The sequence below is a fragment of the Nuphar pumila genome, chromosome 4 (assembly GCF_984573655.1).
Source record: "Nuphar pumila chromosome 4, dmNupPumi1.hap1.1, whole genome shotgun sequence".
NCBI lineage: Eukaryota > Viridiplantae > Streptophyta > Magnoliopsida > Nymphaeales > Nymphaeaceae > Nuphar > Nuphar pumila.
The window spans coordinates 27,281,216-27,298,509 of record NC_143252.1 but is presented as its reverse complement, the minus strand read 5'-3'; the positions used below and the strand labels follow the sequence as shown (position 1 = coordinate 27,298,509).

At 39.6% G+C, this 17,294-nt stretch overlaps 1 protein-coding gene across 1 annotated transcript in view; it reads right to left on the bottom strand.

Moving 5' to 3' along the window:
• Positions 1 to 44: 44 nt before the first annotated feature.
• LOC149839729 (ABC transporter B family member 20-like) overlaps positions 45 to 17,294 on the bottom strand; it is a 29,169-nt gene continuing 11,919 nt past the window's right edge. Inside the window, exons 9-11 of the mRNA XM_090002783.1 lie at positions 10,867 to 11,654; positions 10,491 to 10,732; positions 45 to 1,909 (exon numbers count right to left, since the gene is read on the bottom strand). Of these exons, the coding sequence (XP_089858909.1) occupies positions 680 to 1,909; positions 10,491 to 10,732; positions 10,867 to 11,654 (2,260 nt within the window). The 3' untranslated portion in view covers positions 45 to 679. The remainder of the gene's footprint in view (positions 1,910 to 10,490; positions 10,733 to 10,866; positions 11,655 to 17,294) is intronic.

The following is a 17,294-nucleotide window of genomic DNA, read 5'->3' as shown; positions in this document are numbered from 1 at the left end:
TCTCTCTCTCTCTCTCTCTCTCTCTCTCTCTCTGTTACATTGGCTAAAAAATCTCCACAATATCATATGTCAAATTACAAAAGATCAAGTACAATGGAAGAACCGTATGGAGGCTTTCCATTGAAGCAACCAAAGAAATTCAATGAAAATACAAGGGTTAGAAAAAGGCCTGGCAGCAACCTTATTATCAGGACATGGGAGCTCCGTTATCCAATAGCGATTATGGTGCTTCTCTAATTAAGAACATGACAAACTGAAGCAAGGAACAGGCTGGGAAGTCTGGTGCGAACAAGGAGTATGGATGAAATACAATTTTCATCACAGGCTTCAGATAAAGAATTTGACCACCTCACTCCTTTTGATTATAACAAATACATTACGAGGAAACAGCATTTTTGAACAGGAAATGCTCATTCCCCTCAAAAGAATGCCCTCACACTGCTTCAAGCTCTCACGACCCATCACTCATAACTTACAAAAACCTGCTTTTAACCTACCACTGCAGCTACTAACCAACCCAATTCAACATTGTTACAAACCGATGGAGTCACTTCGCCCATATCCTTAGCGCCCCCACAAATGCACATCATAGAGATACGGGCTCTGAGCTGCCATGGTTGGAAGCACAAACAATGGCTTCAGGGAAGAATCAGATACCAATCTTGCTATATGACAGTGCTCATATTAACCGCCCCTGTCGAAGGCCTTTACCAAAGTGTGGTTGCATTAACTGCACATACAACCCATTCATTGCCATCAGTGAATCATGTGTCCCATGCTCTACAATCCGGCCACCATTGAGAACCACAATAATGTCAACATGTCTCATCATTGCTGCCCTGTGAGCAATTAGTATTGTTGTCTTGTTTCCCATGACCAGTGTGTCTAAAGCTTCCTGCACCACTCTACTTGATTCAGATTCGATCGCAGAGCTAGCCTCATCCAATAACAAAATGGGTGCATTTTTCAGCACTACCCGTGCAATTGCAATCCTCTGCTTCTGCCCTGGTGTCAAATCCACACCCCTCATGCCGACATGGGTGTCGTAACCATGCGGCAAGCTGCTAATGAAGTGGTGGGCATTTGCTATTCGTGCTGCCTCCCTCATCTCTGCATCGGTTGCATTATGCCTCGCATATATGATGTTCTCGCGTATAGTGGTTGAAAATATTATTGGCTCCTGCTGAATAAGACCCAGATGGTTCCTCAACCATTTCAAATTGAACAGCTTCAGGTCTCTGCCATCTAGCAAAGCCTGCCCAGCGACAGGATCATAAAATCTCTCTATAAGTGATATTATGGTACTCTTTCCTGATCCTGACACTCCAACTATAGCTACAGTTTGTCCACAATTCACCTTAAGACTGAAATTGCTCAGTACCAATACATCTGGACAGGTTGGGTAACAAAAATCCACATTCCTCAGCTCAAGGCTTCCATATATGTTGGTCGGTTTCAGGCCACTATTATCATCTGAATCAATCTTTGGGAGACGGTCTATAATTTCAAACACTGAAGTCAATGACTTCCGCCGCTTGAGAATATAAGGTGCAAGACCAAAAGGCTCCACAAGAGCAAACGTGGCAAAAGAAAAAACCATGTATTCCTTCAGAGCTGTCATCAAACTAACATAACCATGTTTTATGGAGACAGCCACATACCATAGGAGCAGTGCATTACAGGCAAACAGCAAGAACTGTGAAAACCCAAAGCCGAAACCAATTGCCATTCCTTGAAGAAAACTCTGTGTAAATATTTTCCCAAGCTGGACCCTGTACAGATCTGTTACCTTGTTGCCAGCACAGAATGCAACTACAGTGTAAATGTTTCTGACAGCATCCTCAAGAACCAAGGAAGCCTTCCTGTGCATCTCCTGAATGCCTCTGGAAAATCCAGCAAGCCACATTTTCTGCAGTTCCAAATGCATGAGGTGCAATCGGAGGTTAAAGTGTTTGTGGATATTGAAAACATACCAAATGTAGAAAAAACTTCAAAACAACATGAACCAATAGCAAAAACATGGACATGCAACAGATTTTATATATATAGTCACTAGAATATGTTTACTGCAACTATGTTTACCGGAGTGTGAACTAGGTATTTCCGATGCTTTTTCGTGAATCCAACCCTGCAGATGCATTCAGAACGGTTTATTTGCTATGGATTGACTGTCACTTATTTTGGAAGAAAAAATACGATTTTTGGAAGCTCTAATATTTACCATTGATTTTCAAGCCTTAAAACCGAGCATGTCCCTATGGTGAGATTTACGATAAAAAAGGAAAAAACCCATGAAAATCTCGGTTCATACTCCGGTAAACATATTCTAGTGACTCTCTCTCTCTCTCTCTCTCTCTCTCTCTCTCTCTCTCTCTCTCTATATATATATATATATATATATATATATATATATATATATATATATATATGCTATTGTTGACTACATGTACAATCAACCTAGGATCTCGTATTGCAAGTTGTTTTGACTCATTCCGACTTCTTAGATAAGTGAGAAACACGCTTCTTAGAAAATCGCTTCCGATACTTAGGGATGGCAGTGGACCGGGGGAAAACGGGGCCTCGCCCCGCCCTGTTTGGACCGGGAATGGAGGCTGGGATGAAGATGAAAATCAAAACCCGTGCGGGGGTGGAGGCGGGGATGGACTTATGCGTTCCCCCACCCCGTCCCCGATTCCTGTTAGTAAAATAACTAAAATACCTTTAAGGAGGGCAGTGGACTGGGGAGAAACGGGGCCACACCCCGCCTCAACCCGTTTGGACCGGGGATAGAGGATAGAATTTTGAGGGGGTGGAGACCTTGTCCCCCGCCTCCGCCCCGGTCTACTGCCATCCCTATCGATATGTCATGAGAATCTCGATTCTTCCACACTTCTATGCTTCTCACATGCTTCGTCCATACTTCCTATATGCTTCTCTCACATTTCTTTTCATGTGCTTCCTCTCATGCTTCCACTCACTTCCCATATACATTCCTTAAATTGATAACCATCATAATTAGATTTTAACAAAAATTTAATTCTTACAGTAAAAAACACAGTCGTTCAAATGCCGATCTCCATTAAACAGCTCATGCAGAACACATTTGTAGGGTTAGATTTACCAAAACAAATAAATAAATAATGCTAGGTCAACCATAGCCAATATATATATATATATATATATATATATATATGTTGCGTGAGGCGTGAAGAGCAGTTTGACGCTGGAAAGAAAAGTCCCTATTAACATTAGGTCTAATCTCCTTTAAATAGAGATTAGCCAATATAGCCTAAATTACAATGAAGACCTGGGAACAATAGAAAATAACAAACTACCCCCTCTCTACTTTTAAAGTAACGAGAATATAAAAGGCACATGCCTAATACTCCTCAACACTCCCCCTCAAGCTGAACCATAGATATCAATCATGCTCAGCTTGTCACAACATAAACTAGCAAGAGGCTTGGTGGAGACACATGTTTAGTACAGATGTACCCAGTCTGCACTAAGTCCCGTACATCATGACAATCAACTTCAATATGTTTCATTCTCTCATGAAACACAGGATTATTGGCAATATAGGTAGCAGCCTTGCTGTCACACATCATCGCCATAGGACATGACACTTTCACTTGAAGATCAGTTAGAACTGATTTGATCCACATCATTTCTGCAGCAGTTTGAGCCATAGCTCTGTATTATGATTCTGCACTTGACCTGACTACTACTGTCTGCTTTTTGCTTCTCCAAGTAATCAGATTTCCTCCCACAAATACACAAATCCCAGTTGTCGACTTTGTGTCATTAACAGACCAGTATAGTCGGCATCCGAATAAGCAATAATTTCTAATAAAGGGATCTTACTGAACAACAACCCTTTTCCTAGAGAGGCTTTCAAATACCTAAGAACCATCATAGCTGCTTGCCAGTGATCCTTATTAGATTTATTCATAAATTGACTTATCTTGATCACTGCTAATGAAATGTCAGGTCTGGTCACTGTCACATATAACAACTTGCCAAGGAGAGAACGAAAACTACTACTGTCTATAGATTCTGATTTCTCATCATACATATGGCCCTTAGGGTCCATAGGGAATACTTGTAGGCTTAGCCCCTAGCATTCATGTTTCCTTAAGAAGATCTAAAACATACTTTCGTTGGGACAATACCAAACCCTCACGGTTCCTTGAAACTTCTATTCCCAAGAAATATCTGAGGACCAAGGTCTTTAGTAACAAAATGAGTCTGAAGATGGGCCTTTGTATCTAAAATTTCTTTGGCATTGTTGCCCATTAGTATGATATCATCTACATATACCACCATCACAACAATCCCAGAGCAAGATGTTTTAATAAGCAGAGAATGATCTGAGGCTATGATATCATCTAAAATTTCTTTGGCAAGGTGTTTCTCTCAAATACATTAGTATAATTAAAGATATGTACGAAGCAGTAGTAACCAATGTCCGCACTTGTGGAGGGGTGACAACCAATTTTCCTATAACGGTTGGGTTACATCAAGGATCTGCATTAAGCCCTTTCCTATTTGCTATAGTAATGGATGAGCTTACGAGATCAAATCAAGAAAATGTGTCGTGGTGTATGTTGTTTGCTGATGATATTGTTTTGATTGATGAGTCTAGAGCTAGGGTTAATGCTAAGTTAGAATTATGGAGACAGACATTGGAAGCAAGAGGTTTTAAGTTGAGTAAGAGTAAGATAGAATATATGGAATGTCGGTTTAGTAAGCAACGAAGTAGTGATGGGAGTGTAGTGAAGCTTGGTGAACAAGAAATACCGGTGGATGACTGTTTCAAATATTTGGGATCTATCATTCAAAAGTATGGAGAAATTGATGGAGATGTAAATCATAGGATAAAGGTTAGGTGGATGAAATGAAAAAGTGCAATTGGAGTGTTGTGCGATCGTAGAATGTCATTGCGGTTGAAGAGAAAGTTTTATATGACGACAATTAGGCCCGCTTTACTATATGGTATGGAATGTTGGGCTGTCAAGAGACATCATATTCAAAAAATGAGTGTAGCTGAGATGCGTATGCTTAGAAGGATGTGTGGAAATACACTAAAAGATAAGATTCGAAACGAGGAGATACGTAAGAAGGTAGGCATTGCATCCATTGAAAATAAGATGAGAGAGAATCGTTTACGATGGTTTGGACATATTCGGCGAAGGCCTAATGATGCTCCAGTTAGAAGGATGGAGAAATGGGAAAATATATTAGTTAAAAGAGGTCGGGGTAGGCCTAAGAAGACTTGGATGGAGATGATAGGAAAGGATATGAATGCTTTGAACCTCACCGAGGACATGGCATTGATAGAAATGATTGGAAGAGAAGGATTCATATGGAAGACCCAGAATGATTTTCTTTTTTGGTTCATATCGCCGACCCCAATTGTTTTGGGATGAAGGCATAGTTGTTGTTGTTGTTTGTTGTTGTAGAATGATCTGATGCTGACCTGACAAAGCCAAATGCCAACATTATCTCAAAAAGCTTTTGGAACCACGCAAGAGGGCTTTATTTAAGACCATAAATGGCCTTCTTCAATCTGCACACCCGCTGCTTACACTCCCCCTCAACCTCGAATCCAGGAGGTTGTTGCATGTAGACAGTTTCCATTAAATCACCATATAAAAAGACATTTTTCACATCAAGTTGAGAAAGGCTCCAACCATAGTCTACAACAGATAAAACCAATTTGATGGTGCCAAGATGAGCCACAGGTGAAAAAGTTTCAAAGAAATCAAAAGCATAGGTCTGAGTATAACCTTTGGTTACCAGTCTAGCTTTATACCGCTCAAGGGAGCCATCTGAATTATACTTAAGAGAGATGACCCACTTACTACCAACAATATCTGCATCATTTGGCGGAACAACTAGATCCCATGTACCACGTGACAATAAGGCATCCATCTCGTCCTGCATTGCCTGCTTCCAATTGGGATCCAGAAGAGCTTGATGATGATTGGCGGAAACAGATATCGCAGACAACGCTGAGATGAAATTCTGCAGGTTCCCTCCAAGGCGTACATATGTAAGATACTTAGAAATAGGATGAAGAGTGCATTGTCTTTCTCCTTTGCGTAAAGCAATAGGCAGATCCTCGTCTACAACACGTTTCCCTGACCAATAATAGGAGAGGAGCTACCATCAGCCAGAACCACCTTTCGATGATCTGAAATAGGTTTCAAGTTTGAAAAATCATGAGAGTTTCCACACATGTGTCTAGACGCTCCTGAATCAATGATCCATCTACTACCTTGGCAAGCTAGATCATCACCTGCAGAACATGCAACATCTGCCACGGGAGAGCTGGAACTGGTTAGATGACAAGCAACTAGTTCATCATATTCAGCACGACTAAGAATAATGGTATCCTTTGAAGAATCTGCAGGAGCATCTGCACTGGCATTGGCAGCTTGGGCTTCAGGAGCAACCTTGGATGAAGGAACAGGAGGGCGTCTGTGTTTGTCAAAGCATCTATCTTCCAGATGTCCAAGTCTGCCACAATAGGTACATTGAAGTCTGCCTCTACCATCAGTCCTTCTACCACGGCCTCTCTCTCTAAGGTTAAACACAGTACCCCGTCCATGACTAGACGACATAAAAAGAGCTGAGGTTTGGGATTCAGATTGGGACAGAGAGAATGACATAGAGAGTCTACTAAGACGATTGTGTGCTTCAACCAAAGTAGGAACATCAAAACTTGTCAGCATTTGGACCTTTGCTACGGAATATTCTGATGAGAGACCTGTGAGAAATTGTGCCACCATGGTCTGTTCTTGATGAATTCTCCGTTTGTCACAACATAGAGGTCTATGAGCATTCAACCTCTCAAAAGCAGCCTTTACCGAAGCATAATACTGCGCTAAGGCTTGGTCTCCCTGTTGAAATTGATAAATTTCCTGTTCAACCTCCAAAATACGACTTACATTTGTTTCCTGAGAGCATGTATCTCGAAGGTTATCCCACATTTGTTTTGTGGTATTGTAATAAATGAGACCATCAACGATATGTGGTTGAATGCTATTCATAATCCATGACATAACAATGTCATTGTCTTCTTCCCATGTAGCATATTTACCCGTCTTCTCCTTTGGTTCAGATTCTAATAAGATATACTTGCTGCGATGGCCTGAAACAGACATCATAAAAGTACGAGACCATCTAGCATAATTTGTCTCATCTAATTTGACAGATGATCCATAAGAAAAAGGATTTACAAATGCTTTGTATTCAGGCAATGACTCCACCTTCTGGCCATGGTTTTGAGACTCGGCCATTTAACCTAAAAAAAAACTAATCAGCGTTGCCGAAAAAAAAAAGCTTCCTCTATGTTGCGTTACTTCTAGGAGTTACAACTAACTTAACAACACCACAACAACCCACGTCAATTCAAAGACTGTTGATCGCCAACACCATAGCAACAACTCACAACATAACAGATCATATCATATCACAACAACATTAACAGGCCTGCAATGAAGACCGATATGATCCGCATCATGCAACAGGCCCTAAATCACCAATTGCAACAACATCGATGCCAAGACTTCACCCCAAAGATATCAACTCGTTGCATCCAACTTGCCAAACCACGACGACCCATCTTCAACAGATTGTAGATATGAATATTTTTTTTTTCACAAGGACCAACAAGATCTGACTTCAGATCCAAGTCTGGTCACCAGATCATATCCTTTTCATGGTGATAAAACCAGACCAAGGATCTGAGAACAGATCTAATTTATGTCCCCTTTGTCCACGTCCACCAGAACCATTCGATGAAACAGCTTTGAGATGTCGACCAGATCTGATTTATGTCCCCTTTGTCCACGTCCACCAGAACCAGTCGATGAAACAACTTTGAGATGTCGACCAGATAGATTTCAGGATGACGACGAAGACGCAGGAGACTCAGGCGTCCAGAACCGAGAAGGGCTCTGATACCATGTTGCGTGAGGCGTTAAGAGTAGTTTGACGCTGGAAAGAAAACTCTCTATTAACATTAGGTCTAATCTCCTTTAAATAGAGATTAGCCAACATAGCCTAAATTACAATGGAGACCTGGGAACAATAGAAAATAACAAACTACCCCCTCTCTACATTTAAAGTAACGAGAATATAAAAGGCACATGCCTAATCAACAATATATATATATATATATGAAGAGAGAGAGAGAGAGATGGGGAGGTGCATGTGAACGTGTGATTCCCTAGTAGAGTGAACAGGAGGTGAATATAATCTTTTTTTCCCCGTGATTGTGAGGGTAGGTTCCAGTCCTTCCGGATCAACCAAAAAATGGCTGCTTCCCAACTTGAGGTGAATGTTGTACAGTGAGTCAGACTTGGTAGTATCCTATTTTAAAATCGAAATATGGCCTGGTTGAACTCTGATAGAAAAACTAAAGACGGATGATCACTTCAGGAGTATGGTAGGAAAGTGGCAATTTTCTCATCTATACTATGCTTTTCAACATCCAATGGTAAGCGAGATGCTGAATTTTTTTTTGGGTTCTCATTTTAGTTGTCTGACATCAGTTGTTCCTCTACTCCTAATTGGGTTGTCAGATCATCTTAGCTTGGAACTGGAGTCCCCCCACATCCTCCCTCTTTTAAACCTCCTCTCCATTTTAATTCATTTCCCTTGTTTCCTCCCATCTTCTGGGACTTCGAATAATTTCTTATTCAACATTTTTTTTACTGTTGTTTCCTTTCTGACCATTCAAAAAAGATAAAAGAGCTGTCTCTGATAAATTTTCATTGTGAATCTGAGGACACATTTTAGAAAATAATTTTGTCACTAGGAATGATTAGAGCTCATGTCTAGTTCATCACCTCTCACCTCTCAAACCTTCTCTGGATGATCTAGATAAGCATATAAGATGGAATTCAATGGTTCGTGCCTCCCTGTGAAATTTTGCAATTTGGCCACTCTAGTATAGGCTTTGTCCATTTCCTAAATGGGCAAATATGGGACAGAGGCCCCTCATTCTAAAGCAAGAGATTTTGCTGGGCTAGCCTCCTACAGTACACAACTTGCAATGGTGAAAATATAGAATAAGGGCATGGATTTAACCTAGTAGATGCCCTTCTTGGTAGATTGAAGTCCAGTAACTCCATATAGCAGTGCACTTTTAGGATTTACTTAAACCCACTCAGCCTGAAAGGCCAATTGCTTTCATAATTGATGGATCAAGGCGGTACAATTTGCTAGAGAAGCTTGCTAGAATCATAAGGATGACAAGCTACACTAGATTGTTATTCATGTATTCATTGGATCTAGGCACATGGTCTAACATAGATCTTTTCTGTTGAGTGTCAAATAAATGAGGGTGCCTCATACATTTTCTTTGTGGTGTTTTCTACTGCTTTTTCTTTCCTGGCTTGGCTGGTGGACTTTCATTACTTTTCTTCTCATGGTGTGAAATTCTCTCTTGATGTGTAATTGTTTTATCATTGACCAATAAAATTTCTTCTTTGTTATGCACACATGCATGCACAAGGAGAGATTCTGAATCAGCATGTCAACATGTAAGTGAATTGATCCTTGGTATATTTCGTATTAAACAAATCATGACAATCACAACCTATAGGTCTGAAGCCTGAACCACCTTCACACAGGTAGACATGGGATATGGATTTTTCCATGGAGTTCGCATTAACAATGGTATGTGCATGTGTGTCTATATATATATATGCTATTGAAGGCACAGAACTATTGAGCTGGAAATCATAGGTTCAAGCATTATCGACTCAATCTGACTACATGGATGTGTTCAGCATGGTTTGCTTGCTAAGGATCAAACCTTGGATTGTGTTACTTCGATCTAAAAATATGATTTTTTGAGTCACAAAATTTTAGTGCATTGTGGGCCGTTGATTTTTGAAGCCTTTTAAAAAACATGTTTACATGCCACAATCACATGATTCCAAAACTCATTTTCTATTAACCACACCTTGTAGATCACATCCATAAGGTTTGATCTACAAAAAAAAAGTTTATTTCTGCTCAATAGTTTTGTGCCTTCACTAGCACCAAATATTATATGTATAATAAGATAAATTTGGAGATCTATGTCACATGGTTACTCACTTTTAGTTGAAAGATCAATCACAATCACATGATGCATAATCATCATGAACTTGAACAAATAGGCTTTCAATAGAGATGTAGAGCTTTCATTTTTTAAAGATTCTCCACACTAATAACATGAAACAAGATGGGTCCACAAACAGTAGTGTGACCACAAGGACCATGCTTCCATTTGACCCCAATGGATACACAAGAATGAATAACCCATATTTAAAAGTGAAATAACCGGACAATATACGACTATCAAAAATTCTAAGAATTAATTGAATTCAACAATAGAAGGTGAAAAATAATGCACACCAAATGGTCAAAGAAACACTTCATGTTTCAAACTTTGTATAGACAGAATTTGCATGTAAAAACCATTTACAAACCTGTGCAATAGCGGAAATAGTAAGCACTGGTAAAGTGCCAAGTGCCATAAGTGCCACTCGCCACTCTAGCAGCATCCCAATGAGAAGCGCAACAATAACAGCTGAAGTGTCCTGGATAAATATAGAAACACGATTGCTGAAGGCTGCACGAACAAAGGTAGCATCATTTGCCAAGCGCATGGACAAGGTGTCTGCACTATTCTCCTCTTCATCAAACCAACCAACCTCATTCCGCAACATAGCTGAAATAACCAAGTCAGATGAATCAAAAGATGTGATCTTTAACCATTCAAAAATAGTCCATCTCCATCATGTAACACCAAATGCTTCCAAGCACAGTTAATAACAAATGCAGATTATGTTCTTTTTGACATACCTGAAAACATCATTCTCCTAACTCGTTCTGTCATTTTCTCTCCCATTATTCCAAAGTAGAAGTGCTGCAAAAAATTTGCAAGCACAGTCACAACACCCATACATGCTATGATTAAGCACCACTTGTTCGCCTCAAGCCGCAAATGATGACCAGATGCTCTGTAATAAGATGACACTATCTGTGCCAGAATATATGCCAAAAGCGGATTGAACGAGCCAAATATAGCAGCTCCAATGCTTCCAAGAAGAGCATAAAGCCATTCTGCAGAACTGAGCTTTGCTAGTCTCCAGAAAGAAGGTTTCTGATGCTGAGAATCTCTGATACCCTTCTCTTTCATTGGGAAATCATCGAACTGACAAAGAGGACGACTAAAGGTCTTTGAATGTGAGCGCTCATTTTTAGGATCTGATGTTAAAAGTGGTGAAATGGGTGATTCTGGGTCAGAATTAGTTGAAGTTTGCTGCGGTGCTGGATGCACATCAATTTTTGGTAAGTCAGGCAATAACATCTCAAAGCTATCTTGTCTTTTCGCTGAAGGTATTTTTTCTGGCACATTTGAAGGCATCCCATTTTCAAGCATTTTTTCAGATGGTGGACTATGTGCCTTTGGTGATTCCTGCGAGTTATAGGTAGATTCAATTTGGTGAGAACCATGGACACTGTGTGTCCTTTGAAGAGAATTTGATCTCATCATCTTAGAAGAGGAAGGCTCTTGGAAACTGCGACTTGCTGAAGAGTCCTTTTCTATTTGGAAAGAACCAGCCTCCTTGTAAGTCCTTATCGGAATTCTGCCACAGGAGAAAAATGTCAAGATAAAACTTATGCCAATGATTTAGACCAAGTCAATACTATGCAATTTGACTCTAACAGGCACACCCAGATTTACAGATAGAAATATGATACAAAAAAATGCTGATCCAAACTAAGTTTCTGGATGTAAAGAGTCAATCTTCTCCACCAGCAAAACGTTTTATTAGAACAAAAAGAATGTTAGAAAACAATCACTGATTTGAAGTCAAAATCATCCATATACTAATTTGGAAAAAGTGCCAGAGCCAAAATACAAGCAAAATCAGCACTATCCAGATTACAAAAGCTTCTTGCTTGATCAAATTATCAGGATCAATGCTTTTATTATTTCATACCAACATCAACCAGTTAATCAACTGCAGCAACCCACGAACCTACAGGTTTATTGAAATTGTAGCTTGATCCTAATACTATCATCATTAATTATCCTATTTCCATGTATTTACCACTACCAAGTAAATGTTAGTTTTTGATTCACTCGTAAGAGCTGAGAGACAGGGAAAGAGAGGGAGAGAGAGAGAGAGAGCAGAAATTAAAAAACCGATAACCCTTAATCACTCAGGGTCGGCTGCTATCTCATCTCATTTATAATAACATACAAATATAAGACTAGGGTACAAAAGTACCCTAATTACAAATAGGAAAATTACACAGTGCCATTAATGACACGTTACGGGTCTGGATTTCCAGACCCGTGACCCGTAACTGAAGAATACACTTCTTTTCACCCTCCCTCAAGTTGTGCATGATCTTGGACCATGAACAACTTGCCTTTTAACATCCAAAATCTGTCTTTCGTCAATCCTTTTGTAAATATATCCGCCACCTGATCTGTGGTTCGTATAAATTCAGGCTCAATCTCTTTCTCTTCTACTTTTTGTCTCACAAAATGCTGATCTATTTCAATATGTTTGGCACGACTGTGATTGATTGGATTAAAAGACATACTAATGGCACTCTGGTTGTCACACAAAAGAAGTGATCGAGAGATCGATTCCCCTACTTCTGTCAGTAAATGTCTAATCCAAGTAGCTTCAGTTGTGGCGGCTGCCATTGACCTATATTCAGCCTCTGTACTGGATCTGGCAACAGCCTTTTGTTTAAATTGAGAAGCTTGATTCACCGAGTAGACTATATCTGGACGAGTAAAGGTGAGATATTGTAACATACCTACTATGCTACGATACTGTGTGGGATTATCAAAAGGATCCCCATCTTGAGAACTAAGCCTTTGATGAAGGACACTAGGAGTTCCCAAAGGCTTGCAGTCTTTCATACCGGCTTTATTTAGAACATCAATGGTATACTTATGTTGAGTGAGAGTCATCTCGTCGGAAGTACTGTCGACTTCAACTCCAAGAAAGTATCGCAGCTTGCCAAGGTCCTTCATTTTGAACCTTTGATTCAAGAGATGTTTCACTTCTTTAATGTGCTCATTGGAACTGCCAGTGATGATGATATCATCTACATATATCAATAACAGAGTAGTTGTGTCTTGGTTCTTAAAAATAAATAAAGAATGGTCAAGAAGAGATTTCTTAAAACCATATTTTTGAATTTCAACAGAGAAACTGTCGAACCAAGATCGGGATGCCTGCTTCAATCCATATATCGCCCTTTTTAGTCTGCATACATATTTTGTAGGATCGCCTTCTGCGTAGCTAGTGGGTTGTTCCATGTATACTTCTTCTCTCAAATTTCCATGAAGAAAGGCATTCTTCACATCAAGTTGCCTAATAGTCCATTGATGTTCAATAGCTAAAGAAAGTATAATCCTGATTGTTCCCATCTTCACCACTGGACTAAAAGTTTCATCATAATCCTGTCCTTGCTCTTGTGTAAATCCTTTGGCTACAAGTCTCGCCTTGTAGCGCTCTATAGACCCATCTGGTTTATACTTTATTTTGTACACCCATTTCGAACCAACAACATTTATGTCAAGTGGTCTTGATACGACATCCCACGTACCACATTCATGTAGAGCTTCCATCTCCTCATTCATGGCTTCAATCCATCTTCTGGAATTTGATGCTTGAGAGAACGTTGTGGGTTCATCTTCTTTATTCAAGGCTGTTAGAAAGAGTTGAAAGTCTAATGAGAAATTTTCATAACTGACCCATCTTTCAATTGGATGACGAGTACGTGTCGATCTTCTATTATCAGCGATGTTGGGTGTAGAGGATCTGTCTGTTTCTGAATTAACCATGGTGGGCGGCTCTCTTTCTCTGCGAGCATAGACAAGACCTTTATACCTTTGTAAATTTGAAGTTGGGTCTGTATTTTCATGAGCAACCATTTCATCAGCAGACATAGATTCCTCATTCTTTTGAGTACAGTTCGAGCAAACCTCACTAGTTCCGGAAAGAAATTCATAATTCAACCAAGGATGATAAGCCTCAACTTCAGGTTGTGATTCTGAAGAACTAGTACATCGACAATCAAAATTCAATTCATCGAAGATGACATTTCGTGATATTTTGATGCGCTTGCTCACCGGATCATAGCACCTGTACCCTTTATAGTCATCGGCATAACCTACAAACCTGCACTTCAGGGCCTTGTCCTGAAACTTATGTCTCATTGAACTATCAACATGAACGTAACATAGACAACCAAACACATGCAAATCATGATAGTTGGGATGTACACCAAAAAGACACAAGGAGACTTGTTTTCCAAAATAGTCATGGGTAAACGATTTATAACATGAACTGCAGAATGAAAAGCCTCTGTCCATAAAGTGATCGGGAGATTGCTGTCATGCATCATGCTCATCGCACTCTCAACAATATGGCGATGCTTTCTTTCAGCAATCCCATTCTGCTGAAGTGTGTGTGGGCAAGACACCTTTTTCCTTATCCCGCTACTTTGGAGAAAGTTAGTAAAGTCAATGGATGAAAATTCACCTCCTCCGTCACATTGGAAACTAAGGATGTTTTCAGAAAATTGGTTTTTGACAAAGGAATGGAAGTTTCGGAACAACTTGAAGGTCTCACATTTGTGTTTCATGAAAAATATCCAAGAATAACGAGAATAACTGTCAACAAACAAAAGATAATATCTAGTTCCAGATATAGAAGCAACTGGAGCAGGTCCCCAAACATCAGAACAAATAGTCTCAAAAGGTCTTGAAGCTCTTTTATTGATAGAATGAAATGGTAAAACATGACTCTTACATAAGAGACAACTAGGACATTTGTTGTCATCGACATTTATTCTTAAACTTGACTTGGGAATAAGGTTATTTGAAACAAGCTTTTCAATGAAACTACTACTGCAATGACCTAGACGACCATGCCAAAGATTTGACTTATTGATTTCAGAGACACTGAAGACACAAGTGGAATTTTGAGAGGGCAACGATGATTGGAGCTTCAAGTTTGGGTCTGCAGAGCGAATATGTGCTGAAGGATCTTCTTGAAAAACATACATATTGCCTTGCCGTTTTCCTCTAGCGAACGTCTCATTCGTGCAGAGATCCTTGACAAGAACAAAAGAGGGAGTAAATTCAACTGAGGCTTTGATATCATCAACAAGTTTAGAAACTGAAACGATGTTTTTCTTGATTTCAGGAACATAAAGAACCTTTGAAAGATTGATAGAAGATTCAGACAGCGGTATAATGGAGTTTCCAATATGAGAGACAGAGTGGTGTGATCCATCTCCAGTAACTATACTGCTTTTACCAATGTAAGGAACAAGTTTTAGGAGCTTACCTGCATCACCAGTAACGTGAGTCGCCGCGCCAGAGTCCACATACCAAGTACCTTGCTCATTTTGTTTCAGATTCAATTCTGCTAAAGCTGACAACAATAATTCCTTTACTTCTCCATTGGTCCTTGTACTGTCTGTGCTTCTTTTTGCTTCAGTTTGGGTTGATTTTCCTTTATTTAAAGGATTGAACCAACAGTTAGCTTTGATATGCCCCCTTTTATTGCACAAAAAGCATGTAGGGATTGGCCTCTGTCTTTGTGAGTTGGTATATGTGTTGGGTGTGGGTAATAATCCACGACCTCCTTGACCATTTCTCCCTTGTCCTCCTTTTCCTTTGATATCATAGCTTCCTCGTCCTCGTGCATAAGTAACCCCTGTAGCAAGAACTTCATGTGCCCCAGTATGCATAGATGATTCTTCAGAAAACCCCTTTAGGTTCATCTCATATTGTAACAATTTTGCACGCAGATCTTCAAAATTGGGGAGCTCAAGTAAACATAACAATGAAGTAACAATCATATGATAGTCGTGTCCCAATCCACTGAGAGTTTGTTGTACCAAATCTTTATCAGTAACTGTACTTCCAACAACTGCAAGTTGATCTGTGATAACCTTCATTTTGTTCAAGTATTCCATGATGGTCATGAATCCTTTCTTAACATTTGAAATTCTCTTTTAAGAAACATAATCCTGGCCTGAGAAACCTGTGAGTATGTCTGAACAAGTCTGTTCCAAAGTTGCATGGCAGTACAGTCATCTGGAATTGCTACAAGTACCTCTTGTGACAGTGTAGATGTGATATAAGCAACAAGCGCTTGGTCTCTTTTCATCCAAACCACAAATTCAGGATTTCTAACATATACGGTAGTAGGTTCCCCTTTATTGTCCCTTTCTTCATGTGATATGAATTCAGGAGGAACTGGAATAGATCCATCCAGATGTCCAGAAAGATCCTGACTCCTAATAAAAGGTATGATTTGTCTCTTCCAAGTCAAGAAGTTACCATTGTTTAATTTTTCAGACACGAGTTGACTGAGGAAGCTTGAAGAAAGAAATGACTGATTAGAAAAGGAATCCATGGTTTACAATATTAAGGATGAATTTAGCACAATCTGTCTACCGTTTCTATAACTCTTTTTTTTTTTGAGCAGAAACTAATTCTAATTCAGATCAATGGCCGACGACAGTGGCTGAATTTGAAGCAGAAATTAAATATTTGTCAGATTTCTGACTTTCAAAAGTGATTGAATATTGACTATGAAAGTCGTGAATATGAATTCACGACTGTGAAATGAAAAGCAGTATAGTTAACTGGCAAGGTGTATGAGGGCAACTAGCAAAGTGTATGAAGGACAGAATGAAGTGCAGCTGTGTCAAAACAAAAGCCGATTGCGTGATTAGGTCACGCAGTGATCAAAATCAACTAGCAAAGTGTATGAAGGATCTGAAAAAAACAGAATGAAGGGATATTAAAATGTATGTAAGAGATATCTAACTTTGTAACTCAGACAAGAAGGAGAGGAAATGATCAGATCTGATTAACGTCAGATCTGATCATTATTTGGAGATGGAAATAAATACGAGATGAAAGAAAGTGCAGACAAGATTAGGGAAAGACAAAGATATTTCTCTGAATATCTTCAGGTCTGATTGAACTTGGGTAAACCAGAAAATAGGAGCAGACGAGATTGGGGAAAAACAAAAGTACTTTCTTGACTTGGGAGAAAGAGAAAATATCGAGGAGAAAGGGATCTTTAAGACGTACCTTTTGGATCGATTCCAGCTTCACCTGTAACGTGGCTTTGATACCATGTTAGTTTTTGATTCACTCGTAAGAGCTGAGAGACAGGGAAAGAGAGGGAGAGAGAGAGAGAGAGCAGAAATTAAAAAACCGATAACCCTTA